The 25311-nt window shown below is 45.7% G+C and overlaps 2 protein-coding genes across 8 annotated transcripts in view; one reads left to right on the plus strand and one right to left on the minus strand.

The window, feature by feature from the left end:
- Positions 1 to 18157, plus strand: part of Dgcr8 (DGCR8 microprocessor complex subunit) — a 36128-nt gene extending 17971 nt beyond the window's left edge. For all 6 annotated transcript variants that reach the window (XM_026401766.2, XM_026401768.2, XM_026401769.2 and 3 more), the window contains 5 exons: positions 12793 to 12893; positions 13217 to 13323; positions 14720 to 14847; positions 16329 to 16442; positions 17544 to 18157. In XM_026401766.2, coding sequence (XP_026257551.1) covers positions 12793 to 12893; positions 13217 to 13323; positions 14720 to 14847; positions 16329 to 16442; positions 17544 to 17627 — 534 coding nt within the window. In that variant the 3' untranslated portion in view covers positions 17628 to 18157. The remainder of the gene's footprint in view (positions 1 to 12792; positions 12894 to 13216; positions 13324 to 14719; positions 14848 to 16328; positions 16443 to 17543) is intronic.
- A 161-nt stretch (positions 18158 to 18318) lies between these two features.
- On the minus strand, positions 18319 to 25064 carry Trmt2a (tRNA methyltransferase 2A). Of its 2 annotated transcripts, none has more exons than XM_026401772.2 (12): positions 24951 to 25064; positions 23943 to 24496; positions 23597 to 23705; positions 23081 to 23262; positions 22756 to 22870; positions 22557 to 22672; positions 22368 to 22479; positions 21457 to 21579; positions 21204 to 21279; positions 20814 to 20930; positions 20627 to 20723; positions 18319 to 20512 (listed from the first exon to the last, which is right to left on the minus strand). In XM_026401772.2, the coding sequence occupies exons 2-12, from the start codon at positions 24482 to 24484 to the stop codon at positions 20281 to 20283; spliced, it is 1821 nt and encodes a 606-aa protein (XP_026257557.1). In that variant the 5' UTR covers positions 24485 to 24496; positions 24951 to 25064; the 3' UTR covers positions 18319 to 20280. The 2 variants fall into 2 exon arrangements, with proteins under 2 accessions (XP_026257557.1, XP_026257556.1); XM_026401771.2 differs by having other exon boundaries at positions 24757 to 25064.
- Between the last annotated feature and the right edge of the window lie 247 nt (positions 25065 to 25311).

Raw genomic sequence — 25311 nt, forward strand, 5'->3', positions numbered from 1 at the left:
TAGGCTCAAGTGGGCAGCCTACCTCAGCCTCCAGAGTAGCTGGGATTATAAACATGTGCCATCACATCCAATTTACTACTGAGTATTTTCTTTCTGTTTTTGGTGATGCTGGGGAATCAAACCAAAGGCCTTGTGCTTGCTAGGCAGGTGCTTTACTGCTGAGCTATATCCCAAGTCCCTGCTGAGAATTTTTTGGAGTTTGTTAGATGCCTTTCTACTTCTATTGAGATAGGTGATCATGTAGTTTTATTTTTTATTTTATTATGGTTTATCTTAGTATGGTGTATTACATTGAGTTTTAGATATTAAAACAACTTTGTATTCTTGATAAATTCCACTTTGTCGTACCATATAATCATTTTTACGTGTTGCTGGACTTGGTTTGCTAGTATTTTGTAAAAGATTTTTGCATCTGTATTTAGAAGGAACATTGGTCTATAGTTTTCTTGTGTTGTCTTTGTCTGGTGTACTTATCAGAGTAATATTTGCTTTCTGGAACAAGCTGTACTTGATCCTATATCTTTTTTTTTTCCTGATTGTATACAAAATATATTCACACCAATTCTTGTCTTCATATGTATACTTTGGATAATAATGATCATCACATTCCACCATCATTTTTTTTTTAAAGTAAAACTTTCTAATGTATCTTCTTTTACCATTTTTTTTAGATATTTTCCTAGTGGTTTTTCTAGGAATGCTAATAACATATAAACCTATTAAAACAGCTAGTTCAGATTAATACCAACTTTAGTTGCATGTAAAAATTTGTTCCTATTGTAGTAGGTACTATGATTGAGCCCAGGACCTTGTGCTTACTCTCACCATTGAGCTACATCCCCAGGCCCCTCTGGGGATCAGGCCTCTCTGTTGGCCCTCTCAAAGTTATTTTTTCACACCCCACCAATGCAGTTCTAAAACACCTTTTAAAAAAATTTTACTTTGAGACAGGGTCTTATGAATTGCCCTTGCTGGCCTTGATCTGAGCCTCCAGAGAACCCTGTATTGTAGGTATATATCATCATGTCTAGCTTAGAAACAAATTTTTTGCTTTTCAGTCTTTTGTCATCCACTGCTCTCTGACTTTTGTGGTTTCTGAAGAGAAATGCTGGTACTCTTATTGAGGCTAGCTTGTATTTGCTGAATCCCTTTTTTTGCTGCTTAGAGATTCTCTTCTTTGACCTTCAGCAGATGTGTCTAGGTGTGGATTTCTTTAAGTTGAGCTTCTTTGATGCGTAAATGAAAGTTTTTCATTCAACTTGGGAAGTTTCAGCCACTGTTTCCTCAAATATTCTTTTTGCTGTTTTATTTCCCTGCTTTCTAGAACTCTAATCAATGTAAATTGTTATATCTAATAGTAAATTATTCCACAGGTTTCTGAATCTATTTTTCTTCATTCCTTTTTTTCTTTCTGTTCTTCAGACTGGATAATCTCAATTGATCTATTTGTAAGTTTGCTGATCTTTCTTCTGCCTGTCTGAATCTCCTGGGGAACTTCTCTAGTGACTATTTCATAATTCTCTCTCTCTCACTCTCTCTCTTTTAGCAGTGTTGGGGATTGAACCCAGGGCATGATGCTGTGCAGGTGCTTAGCCATTGTGCTACACCTCCAGTTTCTCATTATTGATATTCTGTATTTTGCAACATATTCTTTTTATTTATTTATTTATTTGTTAGTTGTAGTTGGACACAATATTTGATTGATTTATATGTGGTGCTGAGGATCGAACCCAGGACCCCACACGTGCCAGGCAAGTGCTCTGCCACTGAGCCACAACGCCAGCCCCATTGCAACATATTCTTAAATTGCCCCCTTTTTTTTCAGCATTCTTCTACAAGCTTTATTAATATTTCATCAGTGTTTTACCATAACATTGCTATTTTACAGATCAAAAAACTAAAATTTTAAACTGATTATAGTACCGCAGTAATCCCAGAGGATGAGAGGCTGAGGCATGAGTAGGATCTCAAGTCTGAGGCCAGCCTCAGCAACTTAGGGAGATCCTGTCTCAAATAAATAAATAAATAAAAAGGGCTGGGGATGTGGCTCAGTGGTTAAGCACCCCCTGGGTTCAATCTGCAGTATCCCCCCTGCCCAACAACAACAAAAAAAACCCTAAAATTTTTAGCATAATTAAGTAACTTGACCAAGGTTATACAGCTAGAAAGAAAACCAATATTCAGATGCAGACTACAAGAACTCTTTGCCTAATGAAGCTGTAAGTCTTCCTTTTCTTTCTTTTTTTTTTTAACAATACTGAAACTCAGAGGTACTTTAATATCGAGTCATATCTGTAGCTCTTTTTATTTTTATTTAAAATTTTTTTAAAAAATTTTTTTGGTACTTGGGATTGAACTCAGGGTCACTCAGCCACTAAGTCACTATTTTGTATTTTATTTAGAGACAGGGTCTCACTGAGTTGCTCAGCACCTTGCCGTTGCTGAGGCAAGCTTTGAACTTGTGATCTTCCTGCCTTGGCCTCCTAAGCCATTGGGATTATAGGCGTGTGCCACTGTACCGGCTTAGTTCTTTTTATTTGTTCTAATTAGTTATACATGACAGTAGAATGCAGTTTGACACATCATACATAAATGGAGTATAACTTCTCATTCTTCTGGTTGTATAATCATACTGGTCATATAATCTTATATGTACATTGTGTAATAATGTCTGATTCATTCTACTGTTCTTCCTACCCCCGATACCCTCTCCCCTGCCTTTATTCCCCTTTGCCTAATCCAAAGTTCCTCTATTTTTCCTTAGCACCCCCACCACCACCACCATTGTGAGTCTGCATATCCGAGAAAACATTTGGTCTTCATTTTTTGGGATTGGCTTATTTTGCTTATCATGATATATTCTCCAGGTCCATCTTTAATTCTCTAGACAGGATTTCTTTTAGTTTGAGTTTTTTTTTTTTTTTTTTTTTTTTTTGAGAATTTATTAACATTTATTTTTTAGTTCTCGGCGTACACAACATCTTTGTATGTGGTGCTGAGGATCGAACCCGGGCCACACACATGCCAGGCAACTGCGCTACCACTTGAGCCACATCCCCAGCCCCTAGTTTGAGTTTTTTATAGGTGATTTAAAGTCTTTGTCTGGTAATAGTTTGTATTAACTCCCCCCCCCCCAACATGTGGACTATATGTACTTTATTGTTTTTTTTGGCATGTCTTGCCATTTAAAATAATGTGTGGCAACTCTGAAAATCAGATTCCTACCCCTCCCCAAAGTTTATTGTTTATGCTGTTTATTATTGTTGCTATCTATTTGGTGACCATATTAGTTTGCTAGGACTACTGTAACAAAATATAACAAAACAGGTGACTTAAACAACAATAATTTATTGTCATAGTTCTGGATGCTAGAAGTCCAAAATCAAAATGTCAGACCAGTTAGTTCTTTCAAGGGCTGTGAGGGAAGGCCTTTCTTTTGGTTTGGAGATGGCTGTCTTCATGTTCATGCCTTTCCTTGGAGGCATGTTTGTCTCTAAATAAGGACACAAGTCATATTGGATTAGGGCTTACCCTAGTGACCTTGTTTTGTGTCACATGATTACCTCTGTAAAGACCTTATCTTTAAGTGTCTGGAATTGTGGCTCAGTGGCAGAGCGCTTGCCTAGCATGTGTGAGGCTCTGGGTTTGAATCTGAGCACCACGTATCAATAAATAAAATAAAGCTCCATTGACAACTTAAAAAAAAAAAATATATATATATATATATATATATATATTTTAATATTTATTTTTTAGTTTTTGGCGGACACAACTTCCTTGTTTTGTATGTGGGTCTGAGGATCGAACCCAGGTTGCACACATGCCAGGCCAGCGCGCTACCGCTTGAGCCACATCCCCAGCCCCTAAAAAAATATTTTAAAAAACCCCTATCTTTAAATACATTCACATTATGAGATACTAAGAGTAAGGACTCCAACATGAACATTTTGGGGGGAGACAATTCAACCTGTAATTATAATGACTTTCCCAGACTAACTTTGAGAAGTCTATATTCTTTTTAACATGTGCCTACCAAGTGAGTCACTATTGCATTAGCTTAGTGGTCAATTGATGATTTGACAGAGATTTACTTAAACTGTCCAGACCAGTAAGTCTCCCATCCTATGCTGAGGGGCTCTATATGCTTGTTGGGGCCTCTTCTGTGATGCTGCAGGGATTGGCAGCTCTGTAGTAGCCTTTCCTTCCACCCACGCACAACCTTCAGCCTCCTAAATGGAGCAGTTAAGGCTTTTTCAGGTCTTTTCTGTGCCATCTAGATCCCTAGACATTGAAAAGCTTTTCAAAGTTCTATATGAACACCTCATTCCCCAGCTTTTCCTTATAAGATTTTTGGTCAACTTCTCGTTTGCACTATTAGTAGCACAGCCTCAAGCAACTGCAGTATGAGGCTGTTATCACTGATTACTTTTGCCAAAATGCCCTGGGGAACTGGACTATTTTTCCTCAGTGAGCTCTAAGTCAGGGCAAACAGAAAAGTCCTGCCATGAGGCTTTTCCAGAGAGCTGCTAGATAGGCAAAAGAGTGACAGTTCTCTTGGGTTAAGGTCTTGGGAACACATTCTGCCTTCAGTGGCTGCCACAGAATTGGTGTGAGTGGATGGGAAAGGGCAGGTTAAAGGGCCATAGAGTTCACTGTTCTTACCAACATTTAACTGCTTTTCTTGAATAAATAAATACTCCTTAGATTGTTGAAAGCCTTTGTTAAGTTTCAGAGTTCTACAAAAGTTGATTTAACAATTTTTGCTAGTGTTCTTTTGTGGAGGAGCAGATTTTGAAGATCATTATTTCACCATTCCAAAAGTGCTTTAGGATGCATTAAAATTTCTTTTTTTATCTTTGTGAACTGATTAATATAAATATGTAGTGTTAAATTGCTCTTAAGTTTCTAAATGTTTTTTGTGCTTTATGAAACTTATTTTGTCATGGATGGTCCACACAGATAGGTCAGAGATGCCATTCTGCGTAGGTACAGTCTTATCAAAAGACAAATTGCAACAAACTTAGTTTAGAGATCTTAATTGGTTTTATTTGCAATTCTATATTTGGGCAATTTGTAATTCCATATAGAGTGAGTGGTCTAATTGGCTGAGCAGAGGTATTTGGTTTTATAGAGAGGGACTGAAGAAAGATGGAACAAAGAACAAAAAGTAGATTGGTCATTTCGAAGTTACTTTCCTTATTAGAAGAATAGAAAAAATAACTTTTTGGGGGGTGGGGTGGGGATGGGGGGTACTGGGGACTGAACCCAGGGTCGCTTAACCATGGAACCATATCCCCAACCCTTTTTTATATTTTATTTAGAGAAGGGTCTTACTGAGTTGCTTAGGGCCTTGCAGCTAGGGCTTTGAACTCATGATCGTCTTGCCTTAGCCTCCTCAGTTGCTGGGATTATAGGGTGTGCCACTGCACTCTGGCCTGATTTCTTGCTAATTTTTGGCCCCAAACTGGAGGTCCTTTTCTCCTCTCAGAATTGTGGACCCAATGATAAGACCAAATTCTAACTTAGCAGTGAAGGAAGATTTATTGTTAACTAAGATAATAGGAGAAATAGGGAGAAATGCTCACTGACCCACTTCTGAGATTATTTTATATATATATATATATATATATATATATATAAAGAAATGAGGGAGAGATTAGGCTAATTATATTCATGTCTTTTCTGTGAATGGACAGAGAATTTTTAGGAATTTGGGTGTCACCTTCTTTTATTCCTTTTATGGTTCTTTCCTATCCTTGTCATGGCAGTTGTCAACTGTTATGGTATTGTCGTTTATCATGCAGATAGAATTATATGAAGTTAAAATGTTTGGCAGTCAACTCTGGCAACCATCTTAGAACCAATCAATTTTGGGTAGCCTACCTGAATGGGTACTACTTCTAGCTTAAGGGCATCTTGTCTTCAAAGACTAACAAGATTAGGGCAGAATTCTTAGTGAGAACTTAAGCAACTTAGCAAGACCCTCCCTTTCTCAAAATAAAAAATAACCCTAGGTTTAATCTCTGATTAAAACAAAACCAAAAAATTAGGACAGGACTAGGTCCCCTAACATACAAGATTAGAATGGGGTAAGAGTTTTGGTTTGGAAACATAGAACTTTATATCATTGGATGGACTACATTTTGATTTTTAGTCTTTTTTTCTGGTGGGGGGTGGTGTCTCAAACTTAGTTCAAAACATCCTGTAATTCTTTTTTGACCAAGGATTGAACCCAGGGATGCTTAACTACTGAGCCACATCCCCAGCCCTATATATATATATTTTATTTTGAGACAGGATCTCACTAACTTGTTAAGTTGCTGAGACTGGCTTTGAACTCTTGATCCTCCTGCCTCAGCTTTCTGAGCCTCTGGAATTACAAAGAGGTTCCACTATTCCTGGGGCATCCTGTAATTTTTTAACTGTCTCCAAGTACTAAACTTCTCCAGTAAAAGTTGCATTTCAGCTTATTTTCTGAATGACTCAACTATGGGGAAAATGGTTTTTCAGGGCAGCCTTCTGAATAATGTCTGCTAAGACTCCCTTGTGGCCATTTGCACTCTGAGGACAGGATTTGAGGTTGATGGCACTTAGCCACGTAGGGTTCATAGCACCATCCTGAATGGTGACTCTGCCTGTCCTGTGATAATAGGGAACTCTGTGTGTGTGTGTGTGTGTGTGTGTGTGTGTGTACACATGCACAGAAGTACGAGTAAGTGACTAGGTTCTGGTATTGGGGATGGTCCAGCTGTAAGTTAGTTTCTCAGCATATACTCTGGGACTTGTCTGGGAAGTGGACCAGAGACTGTACTGGAAAGTAGCTCTAGAAAGAGATTTTCCTAGGTGAAGAAGAACATGTAGGGGAGGAGTGCTGCTCAAGTAGCTTCAATTAGGTTTGGAAATCCCCCAAATCTCCCCTTGTGTGGAGTCTTTTCCACACCAGTCTTCGAGTTATCTGAAACCAACTGTGTGTCTGATAATTCAGTTCTGACACTGTCTACTTTGAGTTAATGTCAGATCTTACAAGGTAAAGGGCTCAGTCTCACAAGGCTCATCCCACAAATGGGGGACCCCTGGCTACTGACATTCCTACTCAGCCAGCTACAAATTTGGGGATTCCCACATGCTTCTGTCAAGTTCATTAGTTTTCTAGAATGACTTCCAGAACTCAGGAAAACATTTTGCTTATTACATTTGTTATTAAAGGATAAATGAGTGGCCAGAAGAAAAGTTACATATGGTGAAGTTTGGAAGGATCCTAAGTGCAAGAACATTTATGTCTGGGGAGTTGGGGCATACTGCCCTTCTGTCATGTGATGTGTTCATAAAACAGGGAGCTCCCTGAATATCCATCTAGAAATTTTATGACTCAGTCTCTAGTCCTCCTCCTCTCCCACTGTGGTCAGGGTTAGGGTTGAAAGTTCCTACCCTCTAATCTCATGTTTGATCTTTCTGGGTACCAGCCCCAATATTGATATTCTAAAAGAACTCCTTTATCTATCTCATTAGCATAAGCTTGGATATGATGGTGTAGGTTGTTTTATTTTGGGGAGGTTTTGTGTTGTTCTGGAATTTAACCCAGAGCCTTACCTTGCCTTGCCACTTGGCCTTTACCACTGAGCTATATCCCTAGGTCCTACTGGGTCATTTTGAATAATAAAAGATACTGGCATCACTCAGGAATACCTCAGGTTTTAGGAGCTATGTGCTCAGGATTGGAGACCATACAAGACGTATTTTTATTATACCACACCTTGGTATAAGAGATACTTTTATATAGTGTCCCAGGTGCTCTGGAGAAGTTTTTGGATCCTTCTAACTTATTGCATGTATGTGTCTCTGTAGTTTCACATTTCTCTTGTCAGAGGAGAAAGTAGCTTTTCCTTCAGCAGGGTGGATATTTGAATAGTACATGCCTGACTGAAAGGGATGGCCATTCTGTTTCTAGAAAGTCACCTGGGATTGGCAGTTTTTCATGCTTCTGAGGCTCTTTAGGTTGGAGTGGTCAGAATTGTGCAACTCTTCTCCAGGCCTTCCTGGCAGATTTTGGAATAGTATCCTCTCCTTGAGTGGCCTGGGGCAGGGCTGCTTTGGAAGCCCTCAGGTGATGCTTGTCAGGTGCAATGATCTCAGAGTCTACCAGGAGGGCCTGAGTCCCTGTGCCACCACAGAGTAGAGAACCTTGGGATAAAGTGTGTGAATTGCATGATTAAAATGAGGAAACTTGAGGAACAGAATTGTCACCATTTCTTTTCGTGAAACTTTTGATCCCTTCATCACATTTTGTTGCTAGCAGTGGGTTAGCAACATGATTCATGGTTGTTTGAGAATTTAGGTATTAGTGACCAGATATGTCTCTTTAATTTTTTCAACTTACTTTTTTTTTTTTTTTTTTTTTTTTTATTTTTTATTTTTTTATTTTATTTTTTTTTTTGAGAGTGAGAGAGGAGAGAGAGAGAGAGAGAGAGAATTTTTAATATTTATCTTTTAGTTCTCGGCGGACACAACATCTTTGTTGGTATGTGGTGCTGAGGATCGAACCCGGGCCGCACGCATGCCAGGCGAGCGCGCTACCCCTGAGCCACATCTCCAGCCCTCAACTTACTTTTTTATTATTATAAAGTTAAATACACTTTTTGGTGTAATTCTAGGAGTTTTGACAAGTGCATAGAATCATACAATCAGTACCACAATTAATATAGAATATTTCCCTGGCTTCCCACATACTCTCTCAAGCTGTCTCTTTGTAGTCAAACTCCTAATTTGTATCTGCTGAATTTTCTCTATAGTTTTGCCAGTTCCAGAATTTCCTATCAGTGGAGCCAGTGATAGCCTTTGTACCTGGCTTCTGTGACTTGGCATATTTATCCATGTTGATGCATATGTCTTTAGGCCTTTTGTTCTGCTGAGTAGTCGCTACCAGATGGTTGAGCTACAGTGTCACTCCATTCTTACATGAGGGTCACTGATGCATTTCCAGTGTTTCATTGGCAATAAAGTTGCTCTGGGGCTGCCATGAGGATAGTGTGATCCTTGAGATTGATTTCTCTTAGGTAAATACCTATGATGGGATTGCTGGGCCAGATGACAGTTGTGGTTAACTTGAATTGCCCTGGTGCCTTTCTTACTAATTTGGTGGCCGTGAACTGTGTGTCTGTCCCTTCAGCGAAACCACATTACCTTGATATCTTTAGAAGGTATAAATCCTCAGGCTTTGTTCTTTTCAAAGAATATTTTTGGCTACTTCAGCTCCTTTGTCTTTTTATTAAAATCTGCTAATAGGATTTAAAAACAGTATGTTGATTCCTATTAAATTTTTTGTTTGGACTAGTGCTGAATCTGTAGATTTAATTTGAGGAGAATTGACATCCCAACAATATTGAGTCTTCTAAATTATAAATAGTCTAACTCTCCATTTATTTACATGTTCTTTGATTTTTTTCATCAATGGTTGGTAGTTTCAGCACATAAATTTTGCTTATTTCGTGTTTTGGCACTATTATGAGTAGTACTTTGGTTTCAATTCCAATTATTCATTGCTAGAATGTAGAGAAAATTTATTATTTATATATTGACCATGTGTCCTGTCATTTTGCTAACTTATTAGGTTTGGTAGTTTTTCTGTAGATTTTTAAAAAAATTTTTTAAAAAAATTTTCTGTCATGTAAACTATAAGTAAAGATGGTGTGGTTTCTGTCTTTCCAACCTGGATATCTTTTTTTTTTTTTTTTTTTTTTCATGTTCTTACTTAACTGCCCTGGCTAAAGCCATTATTGAATAGAAGTGATGAAAACAGACATCCTGTTCCTCATCTCGGGAAGCATCTACCTCTCACTGTTGAATGTAATGTGAGCTATGGGTTTATTGTAGATGCCCCTTAACAGTTTGAAAAAGGTCTTCTCTGTTCCTGGTTTGTTCCTGTTTTTATCATGAAAGTTTGTTGGATTTTTTCCAAAAGCCTTCTGTATCTATTGACTTCATCATTTGATTTTCTTCTTAATTTGTCAATATAGTTAATTATGTGATTTAAAAAAAAAAATTCTTGGGATAAGTCCTACTTGGGTACTACACACACACACACACACAGTCTATATCCCATATATATGTATGTTTATGTATCCCTTTTTATATGTGAATGGTTTCCATTTGCTAAGAAGGTACTATTTAGAATTTTCGCATCTGTGTTTGTGAGAGATGTGTGTGTGTGTGTGTGTGCGCGCACACACACACACACATGTGTACCCACAGTCGTTGCCTGGTGGTAATGTCATGGTATTAATGTCTCATAAAATAAGTTGGGAAGTGTCCTCCTTGAGTTTTTTAATAGAATTGTTGTTTTTTTCTTACTCAGTAGTCATCACCAAAGAAGCCCTCTGGACCTGGTGTTTTCCTTGTGGGAAAGTTTGTAATTACAGAGTTGATTTCTTGAATAGCTACGGGGGTAATCAGACTATTTTGATGGCTTGTGACCTTTAAAGTGCTGGTCTGTGTTGTCTAGACAGGAGTTAATGGGCATTAGGCTATCCATGTGTTCCTCACAGTTCTTTACTGTCCACAAAGCACTGATCAGTTGGGTTTGTCCTAGGCTGTTTGTCAACAGTGATTATCTATAGGTCACTTCTGCAATTTTGTCTTCTTTCCCCAGCTGGAGCTTCCACACTTCCTTGGCAGGTTAACCCTCAACATGTGTGGCCTGTGGCAACTTGCTCTGTATTTTCATGGCATGGCTCTTTTACAGAGACTAATGTCTTTGTGCTTCTGAGCTTGTGCTCTCTAGCATACATGCTGGCTGGGCTCTGCCAGGGAGGAGTCTGGAGCCAGAGGGTAGGCAGCCTATCTGCCCAGCCCTGACACTGGCCCAACAGCCCAGGTGCTGACCTGTGGTTAGACCGTGTGTTCTTATAGCTGAGAGCACCACACATTGCTAATTGGTTGGCTACCTTGCCAGCCCTTGCTGATGGTTCCAGGGCCTGACGTCCTGGTGAGTGACTTTCCCACACTGATGCGGGCACTTGAGAGTAGAGGCGTCTCTTGGCAACCTGTTTGAAGACAACAGCCAAACCATGGCAGTTGGAGTTCCTGCTCACCATCCTCTGCAGTCCTCATCAGAGATGCATCTTCCTTCCTCCGTGCAGTCCATGGTGAGTCTGCTTCCTCGCCAGAATAGAGCGAGGGCAGAGGAACCTATGTCAGTGCGGAGAAGTTCTGGCACACCTTGGGTCCTGCACAGCAAAGCATTTATGTTGAGTCTCAGCTTCTTCATGTGTCTTCAGGCCCCAAGTATTTCTCCCATCCATGGCTCTAGGCCTCTGTAAGGGCTGTGGGCTCCTGGTGGACTCCCAGGAGAAGCTCTGTAAGGGCTGTGGGCTCCTGGTGGACTCCCTCTGGCTGGTGAACCCCACTGTTTCTTGTCTGTTTTAATCTCTTCATGCGTGTTTATTGTCAAGTGGGTAAAGCTAACCTTTGCTCAGAATCTCAGGGGGACCCTCTTCTGGGTTGCATTGTGTCCTCTAAAAAGCCATTAGCACTTAATGCTAATCTCTAATACTTCAGAATGTGACCTTTTTTGCAAATAGGGTTTCAGATATTGTTAGTTAACGTGGTCATAGTGTGGCAGGGTGGTTGTGACTGGCATTCTTATAAGAAATAAGAGAGGGAGAAAACACCAAGTGAAGATTGGACTGGTGCTGCTATAAGCCCAGGGAGCCTGGACCACCAGAAGCTGGAAGAGGCAAGGAAGGATTCCCTAGAGCCTCCAAAAGAACTGACTTTGAATTTTTTTTTTTAACTTTTGACCTTCAGAATTGTTAGACAATAAACTTCTGTTTTTTAAAGCCACCCACTTTGCTGTTCAGTCATGTGTTAATGGGGACACATTCTGAGGAATGTGTCATTAGATGATTTTGTTGTATGAACATCAGTTGTGCTACATTAAGATGGCCATGATGCCACTAGGTGATAGAATCTTGTGCCTATTATTGACATGTTTGTTCTCATTGGTGCATTTCTTTGCTTTGTTACTGCAGCTCCTTCTAGATAGGTGGTCTGTGTGCCAGAATGGGCTGGACAGCATCTTTCATTCATCTGATACTGAGTTAGCCAGAGAGTGAGGAAAGGAAAGGCAAGGTCAGGTATGAACTCTGTCCCTGTGGCCAGTGCACGGCTGGTCTTATACACTTCATAGTTGCCTGTTTCCCATGACTTGTGCAGAATTTTGCTTTTTCCCTTTGGTGGTTATCTTGGTTCCCTGTTAACCCTTCTTGCCTTTTCTGTTTTTTGATTTAATTGATCTGATTGTGTAGGCAGGGCAATGACATAGTTGGAGATTACAGCCAGGCCAGGGCCAACCCTTCCTGGCTTTCTCAAACTGGTGTCTTTGTGAAACTTTAGCTCTCGGAGAGCCAGCTTTAATATGTCTGGCTTCCTTTCTCCTACAGTCTGAATTATGAGAATGTTAAAGGATCTCTTGGAAGATGGTTTATCATTAATTTCTGTTGAGTTGTTCATAGTTAATCAGAATCAGATTGAGAAGAGATGTTCCAGATCTTCTGTGTGCCCAGGCTTTTTGTCATGCCATGCTTAGGGGAGTGGCTGAGGACATGGGCAGCTGGTCAGTGAGGTATAGAGTCACTGGTCCTCCACAACTGGCAGATTTCTAGCAGGTCTGTAGGGGGTGTAAGTGAGGTAACAAGAAAAGACATCTAAGCACCTGGGGGAACTTAACAGCAGGGGGCCACCTCTCTGAGGCTGTGGGTTTGGCCAGGACTAATGAGCATCTGCTTTGTGTTGTAGTATTTTAACCACATCAGTATCGAGGACTCGCGGGTCTACGAGTTGACCAGCAAAGCTGGGCTGTTGTCTCCATATCAGATTCTCCACGAGTGCCTTAAAAGGTAGGATGGGAGGTACTTTTTGTCCTCAATCAGGTCATGGGAGCTCCTGGGCATCCCATGTCCTTGCTGGCTATTTGGGATGAAGTCACTGCCAGTTTTCCCTGGGTTCACAGGAACCCTTTACCCATGGATGTCAGGCAGAGCCCCATGGGATTAAATTAGGTATATGGAGAAGTTCCTTTTTGTCAGTTAGGAAACACTTTGGGGAGAGGTTGGCCTTTTCTTCAGTCTTTAACAGGCTTTTCCAAAGAGCTCTCCTCCCCAGAAGCTGCCTTTTTGTCCCTACAGTTGATACCCCTTGTTGTCTTTGTTTTCTCTTGAAGAAACCATGGAATGGGTGACACATCCATCAAGTTTGAAGTGGTTCCTGGGAAAAACCAGAAGAGTGAATATGTCATGGCATGTGGCAAGCACACAGTGCGCGGATGGTGTAAGGCCTTTTTTCCCCTGCTTCCCACATAGGCTGATGTTTTCAGATAACTGCTGGGGAATGATGCCAGATTGTGTGGTCTTATCCTCCTTTCTACATGGCTTGGTCCCTCTGTCATTGCCCTGAATATCAGTCCTGAGCCACAGCTGTTCGTGTTGGCTGCACATATTTGCCTGAGGTTGGACTGGTGGCTGTCCTGCCTGTATGTCTTCTTCCTTTTCTACTCCTCTCTTCATCTAGCCCCTATCCATGTGGGTGGGAGAAGGGACCAAACTCTTGGAGCAGCAGGCAGAGGTTCCCATCTACTAGCTGGCTATCACCTACCCCACTGTATTCTGATCTCTGTGGGTACTACCTGTAGTCTGCTCACTTTGCATCTGTTTTTTTGTTGTTGTTGTTTTTTTTTTTTTTTTTTTTTTTTTGGTGTGGTATTGGGGATTGGATTCCCAAGGGCCTTCTACCACTGAGCTTCATCCCCAGCTCTTTTCATATTTTATTTTGAGACAGGCTGTCATCAAGTTGTCTTGAACTTGCAGTCCTCCTGCCTTAGCCTCCTGAGTTTCTGGGATTGTTAGGCATATGTCATTATGCCTGGTTCTGAAGTAACCAGTTTTCAAAGCTAATTTAAGCTGGGCATGGTGACACACCCCTGTAGTCTTAGTTACTAGGGAGACTGATCGGGTAGAATTGCTTGAGGCCATGAGTTTTGAGACCAGTCTGGGCAAAATAGTGAGATTCCATCTTAAAAACCAAACAAAGCAAAATAAAAACATCTAACTAATTGTAAAAGAAAACTACTATAAACACAAATTAGTTTTATATGGATTAGAAGTAGTATACAGTGGGTCTGAGAAATTACAGAACCACATTTAAACCCATGTGTGCCCTGCTGCCTCTGGGATTTCCCTGTACCCTGCAGAATGTAGTCACCACTGAGACAGGCCCCTGAGCAGGCTGGGTAGGCATGAGCCACTTGGTTAAAATGTTGGGAAGTATCATTGATCTGTCTGGAAGGCCTAGGAAAGGCCTTTTGCTGGATCTCCACCTCATAGCACCTTCCCTCAAGGAGCAGCATGCTTACAAGGTAGGTTGCTGCTAATCTGTTTGTCAGGGAGTAGGGTGGAGGATGGAGACTTCTCAGCTGCTTGGCCTGGGTACATACCCTTACCTGGATTGTCTAAGGTCATACTCTAGGCAGCAGCTATTGCTTGGTCACAGGACTGTGACTCTTGGGTACCCAGAAGTGGAACATTGCTTACTGTCCTATAGAATGCTCCAGCTGGTCCCTGGGTAAGTGTGGAGGATCAGTGACTTCTATTTGTGTGAAGTGGCCACGTGAACACTGGGTGTTTCACATCCAGATTCCCTCTCTTTAACTTTGCTCTTCCTTTAACAGGTAAGAATAAGAGAGTTGGGAAACAGTTAGCTTCTCAGAAAATCCTTCAGCTGCTGCACCCACATGTCAAGAACTGGGGGTCTTTACTTCGCATGTATGGCCGTGAAAGCAGCAAAATGGTCAAACAGGTAACTGGACCCCTTGTCAGATCCTAGGGTAATTCCTCTGCTTCTTTGCCTCATGCCCTAGAGCTTGCATCTGGGGTCTTGCTGTCCGAGGGTCACAGTTTGGCAGCACTGCTCTTGCTCATGACCGCCTCTCTGCTATGTCATGTCTGTGACCATATGGGTAGGAGGTAGGGTCATCTAAGCCATCTTCAGGGGACATGGGCTGAGCCTCGCTTTGTGGCTTTGGGGGAGGTGACTGAAGTGAGAGACAAGGCTACAAGGCCAGGCATAAGATGTAGACCATGCCCTATTGCTGAGGTTTGTGAAGGATTGAGAGCCAGGCCCTCAGCCCTTCCCAGGGCAGTGTCCTCTTGTGCTTAGTTCAGGACTTCCAACAGCCTGAAGAATGTATGTGTTTCGTTTCTTTAGTTTTTGCCAAGATTTTAAAATTTAAAACAGTGCCCAAACCTAAGGGGTGGAGGGAGGTACTGGGAGGTGAGTGTTAACATTTTCTATTTTTATACCTAATGTTTACAGAAACCATCAGGGTTGTCAGAATCCCATTTAGTTAAGGGGTAGTGGGTTGGTGGCTGCAGGTAGGATGACCCTAAGGGTTGTGTTGAGTCTTCATGCCACCCTTCCTTGGACTGAACCAGCAGCCGGGAACAACACAAGAACCTTGAGACCATGTCCTTGCTCTGGTCATGACAAGGCAGAGTCCAAGAATTACATGGATGCATTAATGACCTGTATCCCCCCTACCCCCCACCTGTGGTGCTAAGGCTCAAACCTAGGGCCTCTTATGCTAGGCAAGTGCTCTATCACTGAGCTATACCTCCCACCCCAGGGTAGACATTTTAGGTAAATGAGTTCAAATGTAGGTTAAATTTGCCTTTGCTGTGCATAGTCCTGGGCTAAGACTGAGGGAAAGAAGGCAAGCATTGCTTTGGCTGTGGGTGGAAACCTTTCTCAGCTGGAAGACAGTAGGCCCAGCCTGACACAGCCAGGAGGAGCTGACACAGTGCAGGAGGAGCTCTGGCATCTCAAGGCACAATAGGTGTCCTTGGCCATAGCCTCTCAAGACAGCTTATTCTGCCTACTGTGCAAGTTGTGGGAATATAGAGAGCTCAGTTCTGGGGATGTATCTGGCTGGCAGTGTGCTATCTCCACAGGCTGCATCCATGATCTGGTCACTGTTCTGAGGGCTTCTGGCACAGCAAGTTCCTGGCTTCCTGTTCTACCCATTGTAGGAAGTGTAGCTTTCTGTCCAGTGAGGTGGCATGTTCAGGGAGCTATGAACTGCTGCTTCACATTCTCTGCTGCTGTCAGCAGGCCAGGTGCAATCATAGGCAGGTGTCAATGTGTAGTTGCATGGCCACAGCTCCTGGCCGCTATGTGCCTGACAGATCCTAGTGCTTCTACCTCAAGGGATCATGAGACAAACTGCTGCTAGCGGTGGAAAGGTTATGGGCCCTAAAGAGCAAGGCTTTGTTATTCCCTAGGAGACTTCTGACAAGAGCGTGATCGAGCTGCAGCAGTATGCCAAGAAGAACAAGCCCAACCTGCACATACTGAGCAAGCTCCAGGAGGAAATGAAGAGACTTGCTGAGGAGAGGGTGAGCACTATCCACAACTACTGTCCCCTCATTTACTCCTGCAAGCAGTCACTGAGCCAGTAGCATCCCTAGGGCAGCCATGGAGGAACATTAGATACTATGAACCCATTCCTGACCTCTGACACTCTGGAAATGTCTGAATCCTCCTTCCAGATGAGACTTGCTTTTCTTTGAGCTTCAATGTCATACTTTTGTAAAATAGCTTTATTTTTAGTTAAGGTAGAGAATCAGTAGGCCAGCCTGCCAGTGGGTGAAGGGCTCAGCCTCTGAGGACTGACTGGGTCTTCATTTGGAGCTGGGTGTTTGATGACAGGGATGGTACAACAGCTTAGGTCTCCTGAGGAACTCCAAAGGGTCACAGAAAACTGAACCTGGGCAGGGCTTTGTCCTGGTGAAGCTCCCCCCTCCCCTCAGGCAGATAGTGGTGTTCCCTGTCCCCAGGCACTGTTCATGTGATCATTTACAACCCCACCTAGACCTTCCAGGTTGCAGTTCTTTCAGCTCTGGCATCAGCCTGCACCCATGTACAAATCCTTAGAACTAGATGTCTGCTGCTTGTGGTCTGGGAGATGCCTTGCTTTTGCTTTCAGGTGGGGTTAAACCTTGCCTGCCTGAAAGTAGCAGGGCTGACAAACCTGCTCCTAGTTGGGAAATAGGCTTTGGGGCCCAAGGGCAACAGGCCCAGGACATTGTGACATTGGGCAAGCAAAGCAAATGAAGAGGCTAGCTGAGGAAAGGGTAAACATTGCCCGTGCCATCTGTGCCTTATTTTGCCCCTGCAAGTACCCATACCTGTAGCTGGGATGAGAGAGACTCGCTCTAAAGGGAGGGGTGAATCCTGGCTTCTAAGATGTCACCTCACTCAAGTTCTTCACTTTTGGGTATGTGTCCTGATTGCCAGGAAAGTGATAGCACATGGTGTCCCTGGGAGATCCTCTTCAGTCCCAATCTAGCTTGCTCCTCAGGCCTTCCATATAGCTAAGCACTGCAAGCACCTGTGCCCTCTGGAGTCCAGGGGTCTCCTGATGCTGGTCTGCTGGCCTCACCCTGCCTCTCTCCTAAGCCCACCTCACTCATATCCTTGACCTTTTGTTCTTCCAGGAGGAGACTAGGAAAAAGCCTAAGATGTCTATTGTGGCATCTGCCCAGCCTGGTGGTGAACCCCTTTGCACTGTGGACGTGTGAGGGAGGCAGCCTGGGCTGGGGCAAGGGGCCATCAGCAGCACTGCCTGGGAGAATACCAGCCACCCACCGCTCACTCTGCAGCCTCAGGCCACCAACCTAAGTTAACTTCCCTGCAGCCAGTGTCTGGAACCAAACCAGACGAGGCTCTGGTACATGGGGACAGCCATGGCCATATACAGCACAACGGTCAAGCAGCAGTTCTCTTCTGGAAGCTGCTCCCAGGCCTGAATGGATGTGTTTAAGGATCAATTCCAAATGATTACCCAAGTGGAAGCTAATAATTTGGACTGCTGCAGACTGCTCATATGCACCTGCTACAGGCTTTTAATGAAGGTTTTCATGAATTTTAGTATATAACACACACTGACAAGAAATGATACTCAGATGACAGTTGAGTAAGGACAGCTGAGTCCTGTGGCTGTGGCTGGCTCCTGATGCCAGGTGGCCCCTGTGCCCTGAGCCACTGCAGGGACCTGTTAGAAGGTGCACATGGCACCCTGTCCCTTACCACCTGCCTTCTGTGTTTTCCCTTTTTCTCTGAAAAAGTTATAAGAGTTAGGAATATTTCAGACCATTTTGGTTTAAAATAAACAATTTTAGCATCGAACTATTTTTCAGAGATTGCGGGCAAATCATCAAGGTAGCTATTCTCTATTTGTGACTGAAGTTGCCAGTGAGGACACCAGACCCAGTCTCTGCATCAACTTGGCCTGCTACTGGGCTTGGTCTACTCTTTGATCTTGTCTTAATGTCCTAATACTTGCCTCCCTGGACACTGAGGCCCCTGCCTTTGTTGGCATCTGGCAACAGGTTTTTTTACAAAGATTTTTGCACAGTTGAATCCATCTGTCCACCCATCAATTTTTAAAGCTTTTATGATATTTTAGCATTTGCAAAGAAACTTTTACAGTGAGAGTAGAAGGTAGATTTGAAATCATGCATTTAAGCAAGCGGACTTCTTTGAAGAAACAAAGGCCTTTAGTGCAGTACGCCAAGGGCTAGCTGAATACATGGTGGCTGACTCAACTTTTAGTGACAGTGGCCTCCTTGGGTTTCAAGGGCAGTTCCCCTGTATAGCCAGGTCCAGTGTCCAGCTGGCTTTTCAACTTGTCACCTGTGCTCACGGGGTAGCCTCTCTGAGGTAGATTTTTCTGTCTGAATTAGCATGTGTGTGTTCAGGACCCTGGTGGTGGTGGCCAGCAATTGAACTGTCCCCAGCACCTGTTCAGGGGTCATGTGCTCACTGGACACCAGAGCCCAGCACTGGGCTGTATCCTCATGTTCCATGACATGTCTCCTATCATATCCCTGCAGTCAAGAAGGCATTTGTCCTAGAGACGGAATGTCATCTGAGTTGCCCACACTGTATCCCTCCCTCACACCTGTGTGACTGAGGTTGACTTTTGTGTTGACCTTGAGGGGGGAAAAAAAAAAACAACCAAAATCAAGTTGCTGTAATTAGACACTTGCTTCTGTCTTGCCTCCTGTCTGCAGCTGTGAATAGTCATTTGACCATGACTGTTGCCCTTGAAACGGCCAGATTGACCATTGTGAACCAAAGCTTTGTGCACACATTAGCCTAGAAGACAGTGAGCTTCACTGGGCTGGTTTGTCCCAGATGCCACCACAGCAGGTGCTGCCACACAGTTGTGGTCTCTAGTGTCCTCCCTCTGCTACACATGGGCACAAGCCCTGTATGCACACAGCTGTACTGTGGGGCCTGTGCCAATGCTGCTTCTGTGCACTAGGCCACAGCTGTTTGAGTGAGCCTCAATGGTCTGAACACATAAAGCAAACTCTAAAAGGGAATGGCTGATATTTATTTCTTCTGGGCACGGGGGTGGAATAACATTGTGGACCCTCAATTGGCTGGACTCCAGCCCCTTGGAGGCTGCAGTGCCTACTAGTAGACACATCTGTCCTTGTTAGGGGGTTAGCAGCAACCTGGTATGTATAGCCTTTGGTCACAGTATGGAGGTGGCCTTCTTCCTGGGTTGAGGGTCAGGTTGATTTTGGGAGCAATTAGGATCTTTTCCTCAGGTGCAGGGACATCCTTCTGCTTGCATACTCTGGAACATCCTGTTGATGCTTGGTCTTGAGGCTTGTGTGTCTCTGCCTCTCCAAGCATAAAACCTAACATCCTATTAAATAGCAAGCTTTGCACTGTTCAGGGCCTTGGTGAACTCCTTTGGCAAGCCATGCAAATTGACCCCCAGCCTGATATCCAGGCCTGGTAGGGTGTCATAGAGGCTCAAGGGTCAGACTAAAATGAAGGGCAGAAATTCCCAGGCAGCTTGGATAGGGTTGAGATATTTCACTCACCCTGTCCCTTTGCATGCACAGAATGGGGCAGAGAGGAGTCCCTGTTTACCAAAGTTCTTCACAAACACCCTGAATTCAGCAGTTGTTTATTCTGGTCCTCATAGCCTGGCTGTTCCAGAAGGATGGGGTGAGGGATGGACAGGCCATAGAAGTCCAGCTGTCTTCTGAGCCATATCACGGTCATGTTGGTCCTGGCAAGGCAACTAGGCCTTGTGCCCTGTGATTGCTCTTCTAAGCATCTTGAGACAAGCAAGACTGCGGGAAGCCCCCTAGCTTCTGCCCCCATGATAAGCCCTGTTCTGGAAGAGCTGGACCCTGCAGTTTCCAGGGCCTAGGATGAAAAGGAGGCCCCAATTTCCAGAGTGGTATCATTAGCGGGCTCTTGTGAGGGCTGGGCTAGAGGGCCTTGGTGCTCTAGGACTCCTGTACTATTGGGGTGTTCCACCCTCTCGAACAGAATGAGCATCTCACAGTGTGGGGTTTGTGGGAACAGGTCCACGGCCACAGCTTTGACTGGTCGGAAGGGGATGCCCTTGACCCGGTTAGATGGGGCCCTGCAGAGGCTGTAGTGGGAAGGGAGTGCCAAAGTCAGTCCTACAGGACTAGCCAAGGACTCCTGGGGGAGGCAGAAGAGTGCTGGGCCCCGGACCACCCCAGATCCCTGTTTTAACACTCACTCCACAAAATTGCTCATGGCTGCCCGGGGGTTGCATGAGACATACAGGAGCCGCTTGAGGTTCTCAGCTCTTCGGATGGCAAGGATCACCTTGGAATCTGAGAAGGCAGATATAGGCTAGGTCCCCAGACCTTAAACTGCACAGCCTGGCAGGCCACCTGCCATCTCCCCAAGTGTATGTCACTCACGCAGGCCAGCTCGCGGTGGGTCCAAGATGGCCACAAGCTGTTGGGAGGCCAGTCTGCACACCAGAGTGGGCACCAGGTCCTCAGCCCTCCCGCAGTGGAATTCAACGTTGCTTAGCTCTGAAGATTGCACCATTGTTGTCAGTGGGCCTGGGATAATCTCCCCCATGGGTCCAGCCCTGAGTGGCACCATAAGGCTCTTTGGAAAACACTGGCCAAAGAATTTCTTCTGTCCTATTGAGTACCTTCAGAACTGGAGCATGTGGGTCTACAGGTTCCTTTTGGGCCCCTCTGCCCCCCAACAGGTCCTCAGAGCCATGGAGTATGTTATAGGTACAATGGTTGAGGTATAACCAGGACCACCAGCCTGCTGCATGGGCTACAGACTCTCACCATTGGCATGGGCATTCACCCGGGCATCCTCCACAGCCTCCTGGCATAGCTCAATCCCAATGACTCTCTTTACCTTCTGAAATGGAAAAAGGGCCAGATGATGGCTCCCTGTCTGAGGCAAAGTGGGCAGCTGAATCAGACTGGGTCTGGGACCTGGGAAAGGACTGAGCCTTCAAGTTGTAGAGGTCAGTGGGAGTAATGGGGGAGGGTGGAGAGGTGAGAGGGCAACCTCAGCTGGGTCAGGAGGGCTTACCCAGGCAAGGGCCAGGCCAATGGTACCGGTGCCACAGCACACATCCAACACTGTACTTTCCTTGTCCAGCTGGGCCCAATCCTGGATGACTGTGTAGAGCACCTCAGCTGCAGGTGTGTTCACCTGGAAGGTGGCCATGGCACACTCAGTGCAGGTCTCCCCTCCTGGGGCAGCCCCTGACCCCAGAGGCAGGCCTACCACCCCACACACCTAGGTTCCCAGCTCCATCCTGCTGAGACTTTCAGGGTCTCAGTGACACGCCCGCTGGCATCATGCCAATAATCTTACCTAGTCTCTTGACTTTAAAAACCAAATTTGTGCCAATGTGCACAACCCTAACCACACCCCCAATTATAAGAAGCATTTCTATAATTAATGGATTTGTATGGCCCGCTCAACCTTATCCAGCTCCCCAGACTACAGCCTCCAATGGCTTCCTTCGCGATGCTAGTAGAGCGTATCTCCCAGCCCCACCTCTGGCCTTCCAGCAGGTCCTGCCAAGCCTGACTTCAAAATAGGGTCTTTACCTATTCTAAGTCTCCATACCTCCTAAAAGGTCTCTCCAATGTCAGCAAGAATGAGGGTAAAACTATTCTCTAGCCCAAAGACCACTGAGGCCTCCTCCTTGCCAAGGCCTGGGTAGTGTCCTATGGTAATAAAATGTGCATGTTCCTCAACCTCTCTGTGATGAGAAGGGCCATCACCACGTGTATCTATGGGTTACAAGTATCGAATCAGGGACCAACAACCACTTTCCCACCCCAGTCTTCCTGTGCCTCCCCCACCTAGATGCTTTCCCCAGATATCTGCAAGACTAGCTAGTTTTTTATTGCCATCTAGTCCACACTGTCTCCAACATGCTCTGATGTTGTGTCAGGCCTCCCATTCTTATGTCCTTGTGCCACACCTACCTGGAAAAAGGCATGAGGAGAGATCTGGAATGTCAGCCCAAGCAGGTCCTCCTGAATACACCGGTCCCCAGCCACATGCTCCAGGAGTAGGCCCTCCTGGCTGGGAGTCTTTCTGTGTGTGGAGAGGCAAGTGTATCAGGGTCACCTGCTCCTGCAAGCTTCCCTCCTGTTCCCACCTGGGCTCCTCACCGCTGTCCCTCCTCCACGAAGTAAAGACAGGTCACCCCGCTGGTCCTGCCTGGTCCCTCCATGAAATGTTGTACCAGGGAGGCCTTCAGCCCTGCCAGTTCCTCATGGCTCAGTTTCTAGAGTAGGTGGTTCAAATCTATCAGGTTGTGCCAAGGCAACTCTCAGAGACCCTCCCCCACCAGAGCCACCCGCCTGAGACCTGGGGGTGGAAGTAGGCAATGGCCATGGCCTGGCCGCGGCGGCTGGTGCGTACAGTCAGCTGCTTCCAGTGGCCTGCATATGTCTCAGGGTCATATGCAGAGTATGGGGTGGACCTGTGGGAGCCATGAACAGCCATAAGTACCCAAAGTTTGCCAACCAAGACCAGAGGGACAGCATTCCTGCTTTCTCCCCCTGGTCATCTCTCCCCTCACCCTCTCCTCATGTTTCCCAACAGCAGGCACTCCAGAACCCTGGGGAGGACCCACACCCTCTGCTCCCAGGTGCTCTCAGAACTTCCCAGGGGCCCAGTCCCAGAATCTCACCGTATGAATTCCTGGAAGGATTTCACCACCCGTTTCGTGGCTTCAGGGATATGCACTGTGTCAAAGGGGGCTGCTACAGCACACGTCCCACCCTTGTATTTGCCAAGTCGGCAGCCAACAGTGTTATCTTCCCCATCTACCCCAACGCCAACCAGAAACTCACACTTATTACGATACTCAGTCTGTGGGGAGAGAAGGCAGAAAGAAGCAGCCAGAACTTACCCTGGCTATCCAGCACTTGTGTAACATAGCAGCAAGAGCAATACCCCAACTTCCCCACAGAGGCTGGCAGTTGAAAAACAAGACAAGTACTGGTCACATGATGAAACCAGGAAGAAACAAAATAGGAAGAGCAAAAAGAAAGTTTTTAAAAAACACAGGATGGGCTGGGGTGTATGTTGCTCAGTGATATGGTGCTTGCCCAACATGCTTGAGGCCCTGGGTTTGGTCCACAGAACTGCAATACCTGCCCCCAACACAGGATAGGGGCTTGTGGCCATCCCAGTCCCACCTGACCTGCTGGGGTGATGGCCTGACCCCCTCCAGTGGGCAGCAGGCCTTGTTGTGCTTGTGCCTCTGTGTGAGCAGCCAGGGCAGCAGTGTGCGATTGGTGTTTCCAATTTCCCTGCAGGATGAAGGAGATCTGTGGTTTCAGTCAGCCCACTGCCCCCACCCACATTGGAATACTTCCCAAAAGCTCAAGCTCCTGGGTCCCTCCCTTGAGACCTCACTATTGCCACTGATAATCACAGGAGACTTACTGGCCACCACCCTGACAGCTCAGATCCCATGGTGTATATCCCTCATAGGGCAGGCAGCAGAGTTGAGTTCTGGTGCTGAGAGTATCCTGCCCCAAACTCACTTGGCAAGCCTTTGCAGCACCTGCTCACACTCCAGCCGCTTTCGCTCCAGCTGCTCAGCATAGGGCACTGTCCAAAGAGGGGTCACCACATCAGCAACTCGCATTGCTGGTGGCTCACCCTCTTGCTGCCTCTTCCTGGCCATGGGGTCCGCCTTGGGGCGGGCCAGGCGCACGCTGAGTGGGCGGCCTTTCCAGAGGGCCCCATGTAGCACCCGAAGGGCCTTGTCCCGCTCAGCAGCACTGCGAAAGGTCACAAAGGCACAGGGTGGTTGCCCAAAGAGTTTTGTTTTATGGGGCTGCAGGCCAAAGCGGCCCAAAAAACGTCGGACATCGCTGAAGCTGGCATGTCGAGGCACATTCTGCAGCTCTAGCTTGAAGATCTCTGAGGTGAACAAGTCATCCCTGATGTAATTGTAAAGCCCAGGTTGAGGACCAGAGCCTGCAGCAGTCCTAGGCCCCTCTTTCTCCTCCTGCTTCTCCCGGGGTAATGGGGCTTCAGGGCTGTCCAGGACATTGCTGCAATGCTGGCTGCAGACCTCCATGGGCTCTGAGGCCTGTGTGGACAAACAGCCAGACTGAGAACCAGATCCCGGGGCCTGACATCCCCTTCCCCAGGATCATTTTTCCAACACCCAGGCCCTCAGCCCACCTGCACCTAGCCCCACCCCAACAGGCTTCTCTTTTCTATCCTCCTGAGCCCACTACCATCTCCTTCCCTACCCCGTGTCACCTTTTTATCCCACCTCTTCTTCCAGGGGATTCCTACCCCACCCCAACTCCTCCTCATCTCCGCCCGCGTCTCCCTTCATTTTACTTCGTTGTTCGGCTTCTCACTCATCGTCGGGACAGTCAGCTGCCTGGAGTGGGCGCCACACGAGGGCCGCCTTGGCGCCCAATCTTGGGCCTGTCACACAAAAGGTGCTCAGAAAGCAGGTGCGACGTCGCGAGGCCAACTCTCCAGCTCTGCCCAGGAGATGGGGGGGCGGAGAGGTATGTCGGGGATCGAACCTCCGGTGTTCAGAGCCTCGTTTCGGGCACGGGGATGCACCACCCGCCAGCCCACCAGGGGCCCGTGGCAGCTGCTCGATTCGCCAGCCACTCTCCAATCCGCCAGCGCGTATCTCCGGGCCGCGTTTCTCTATGGTCTTGGCTTCCGGTGACGACATCAAAACGCGCCATATCAAATCCTCAAGCCAGTCCCTTTCACCAGCGCCAGAGCGCGCGCGCGGCCGGTGGACGGAAATGTGCGCGGGGGCCGTCGGGAGAGCCCGCTGCTGTGGCTGACTGGCTGGCTGGGCATGCGCCGCGGGCGTTTTGGCGGGAAGCACAGGGTGGGCGGGACAATGAGTGTCCGCTTCCTGCGCCAATA

The sequence above is a fragment of the Urocitellus parryii genome, chromosome 3 (genome assembly GCF_045843805.1).
Source record: "Urocitellus parryii isolate mUroPar1 chromosome 3, mUroPar1.hap1, whole genome shotgun sequence".
Classification (NCBI taxonomy): domain Eukaryota; kingdom Metazoa; phylum Chordata; class Mammalia; order Rodentia; family Sciuridae; genus Urocitellus; species Urocitellus parryii.

Coding starts and splice junctions, on each gene's coding strand:
- Trmt2a (XM_026401771.2), bottom strand. CDS start 24,780: ATGAGTGAGAAGCCGAACAACGAA. Junction 23,263..23,596: donor TCAGGCCATCACCCCAGCAG/GTCAGGTGGGAC, acceptor CTCTCCCCACAG/ACTGAGTATCGTAATAAGTG. Junction 21,580..22,367: donor CTCCTCATGCCTTTTTCCAG/GTAGGTGTGGCA, acceptor GCCACCTTCCAG/GTGAACACACCTGCAGCTGA.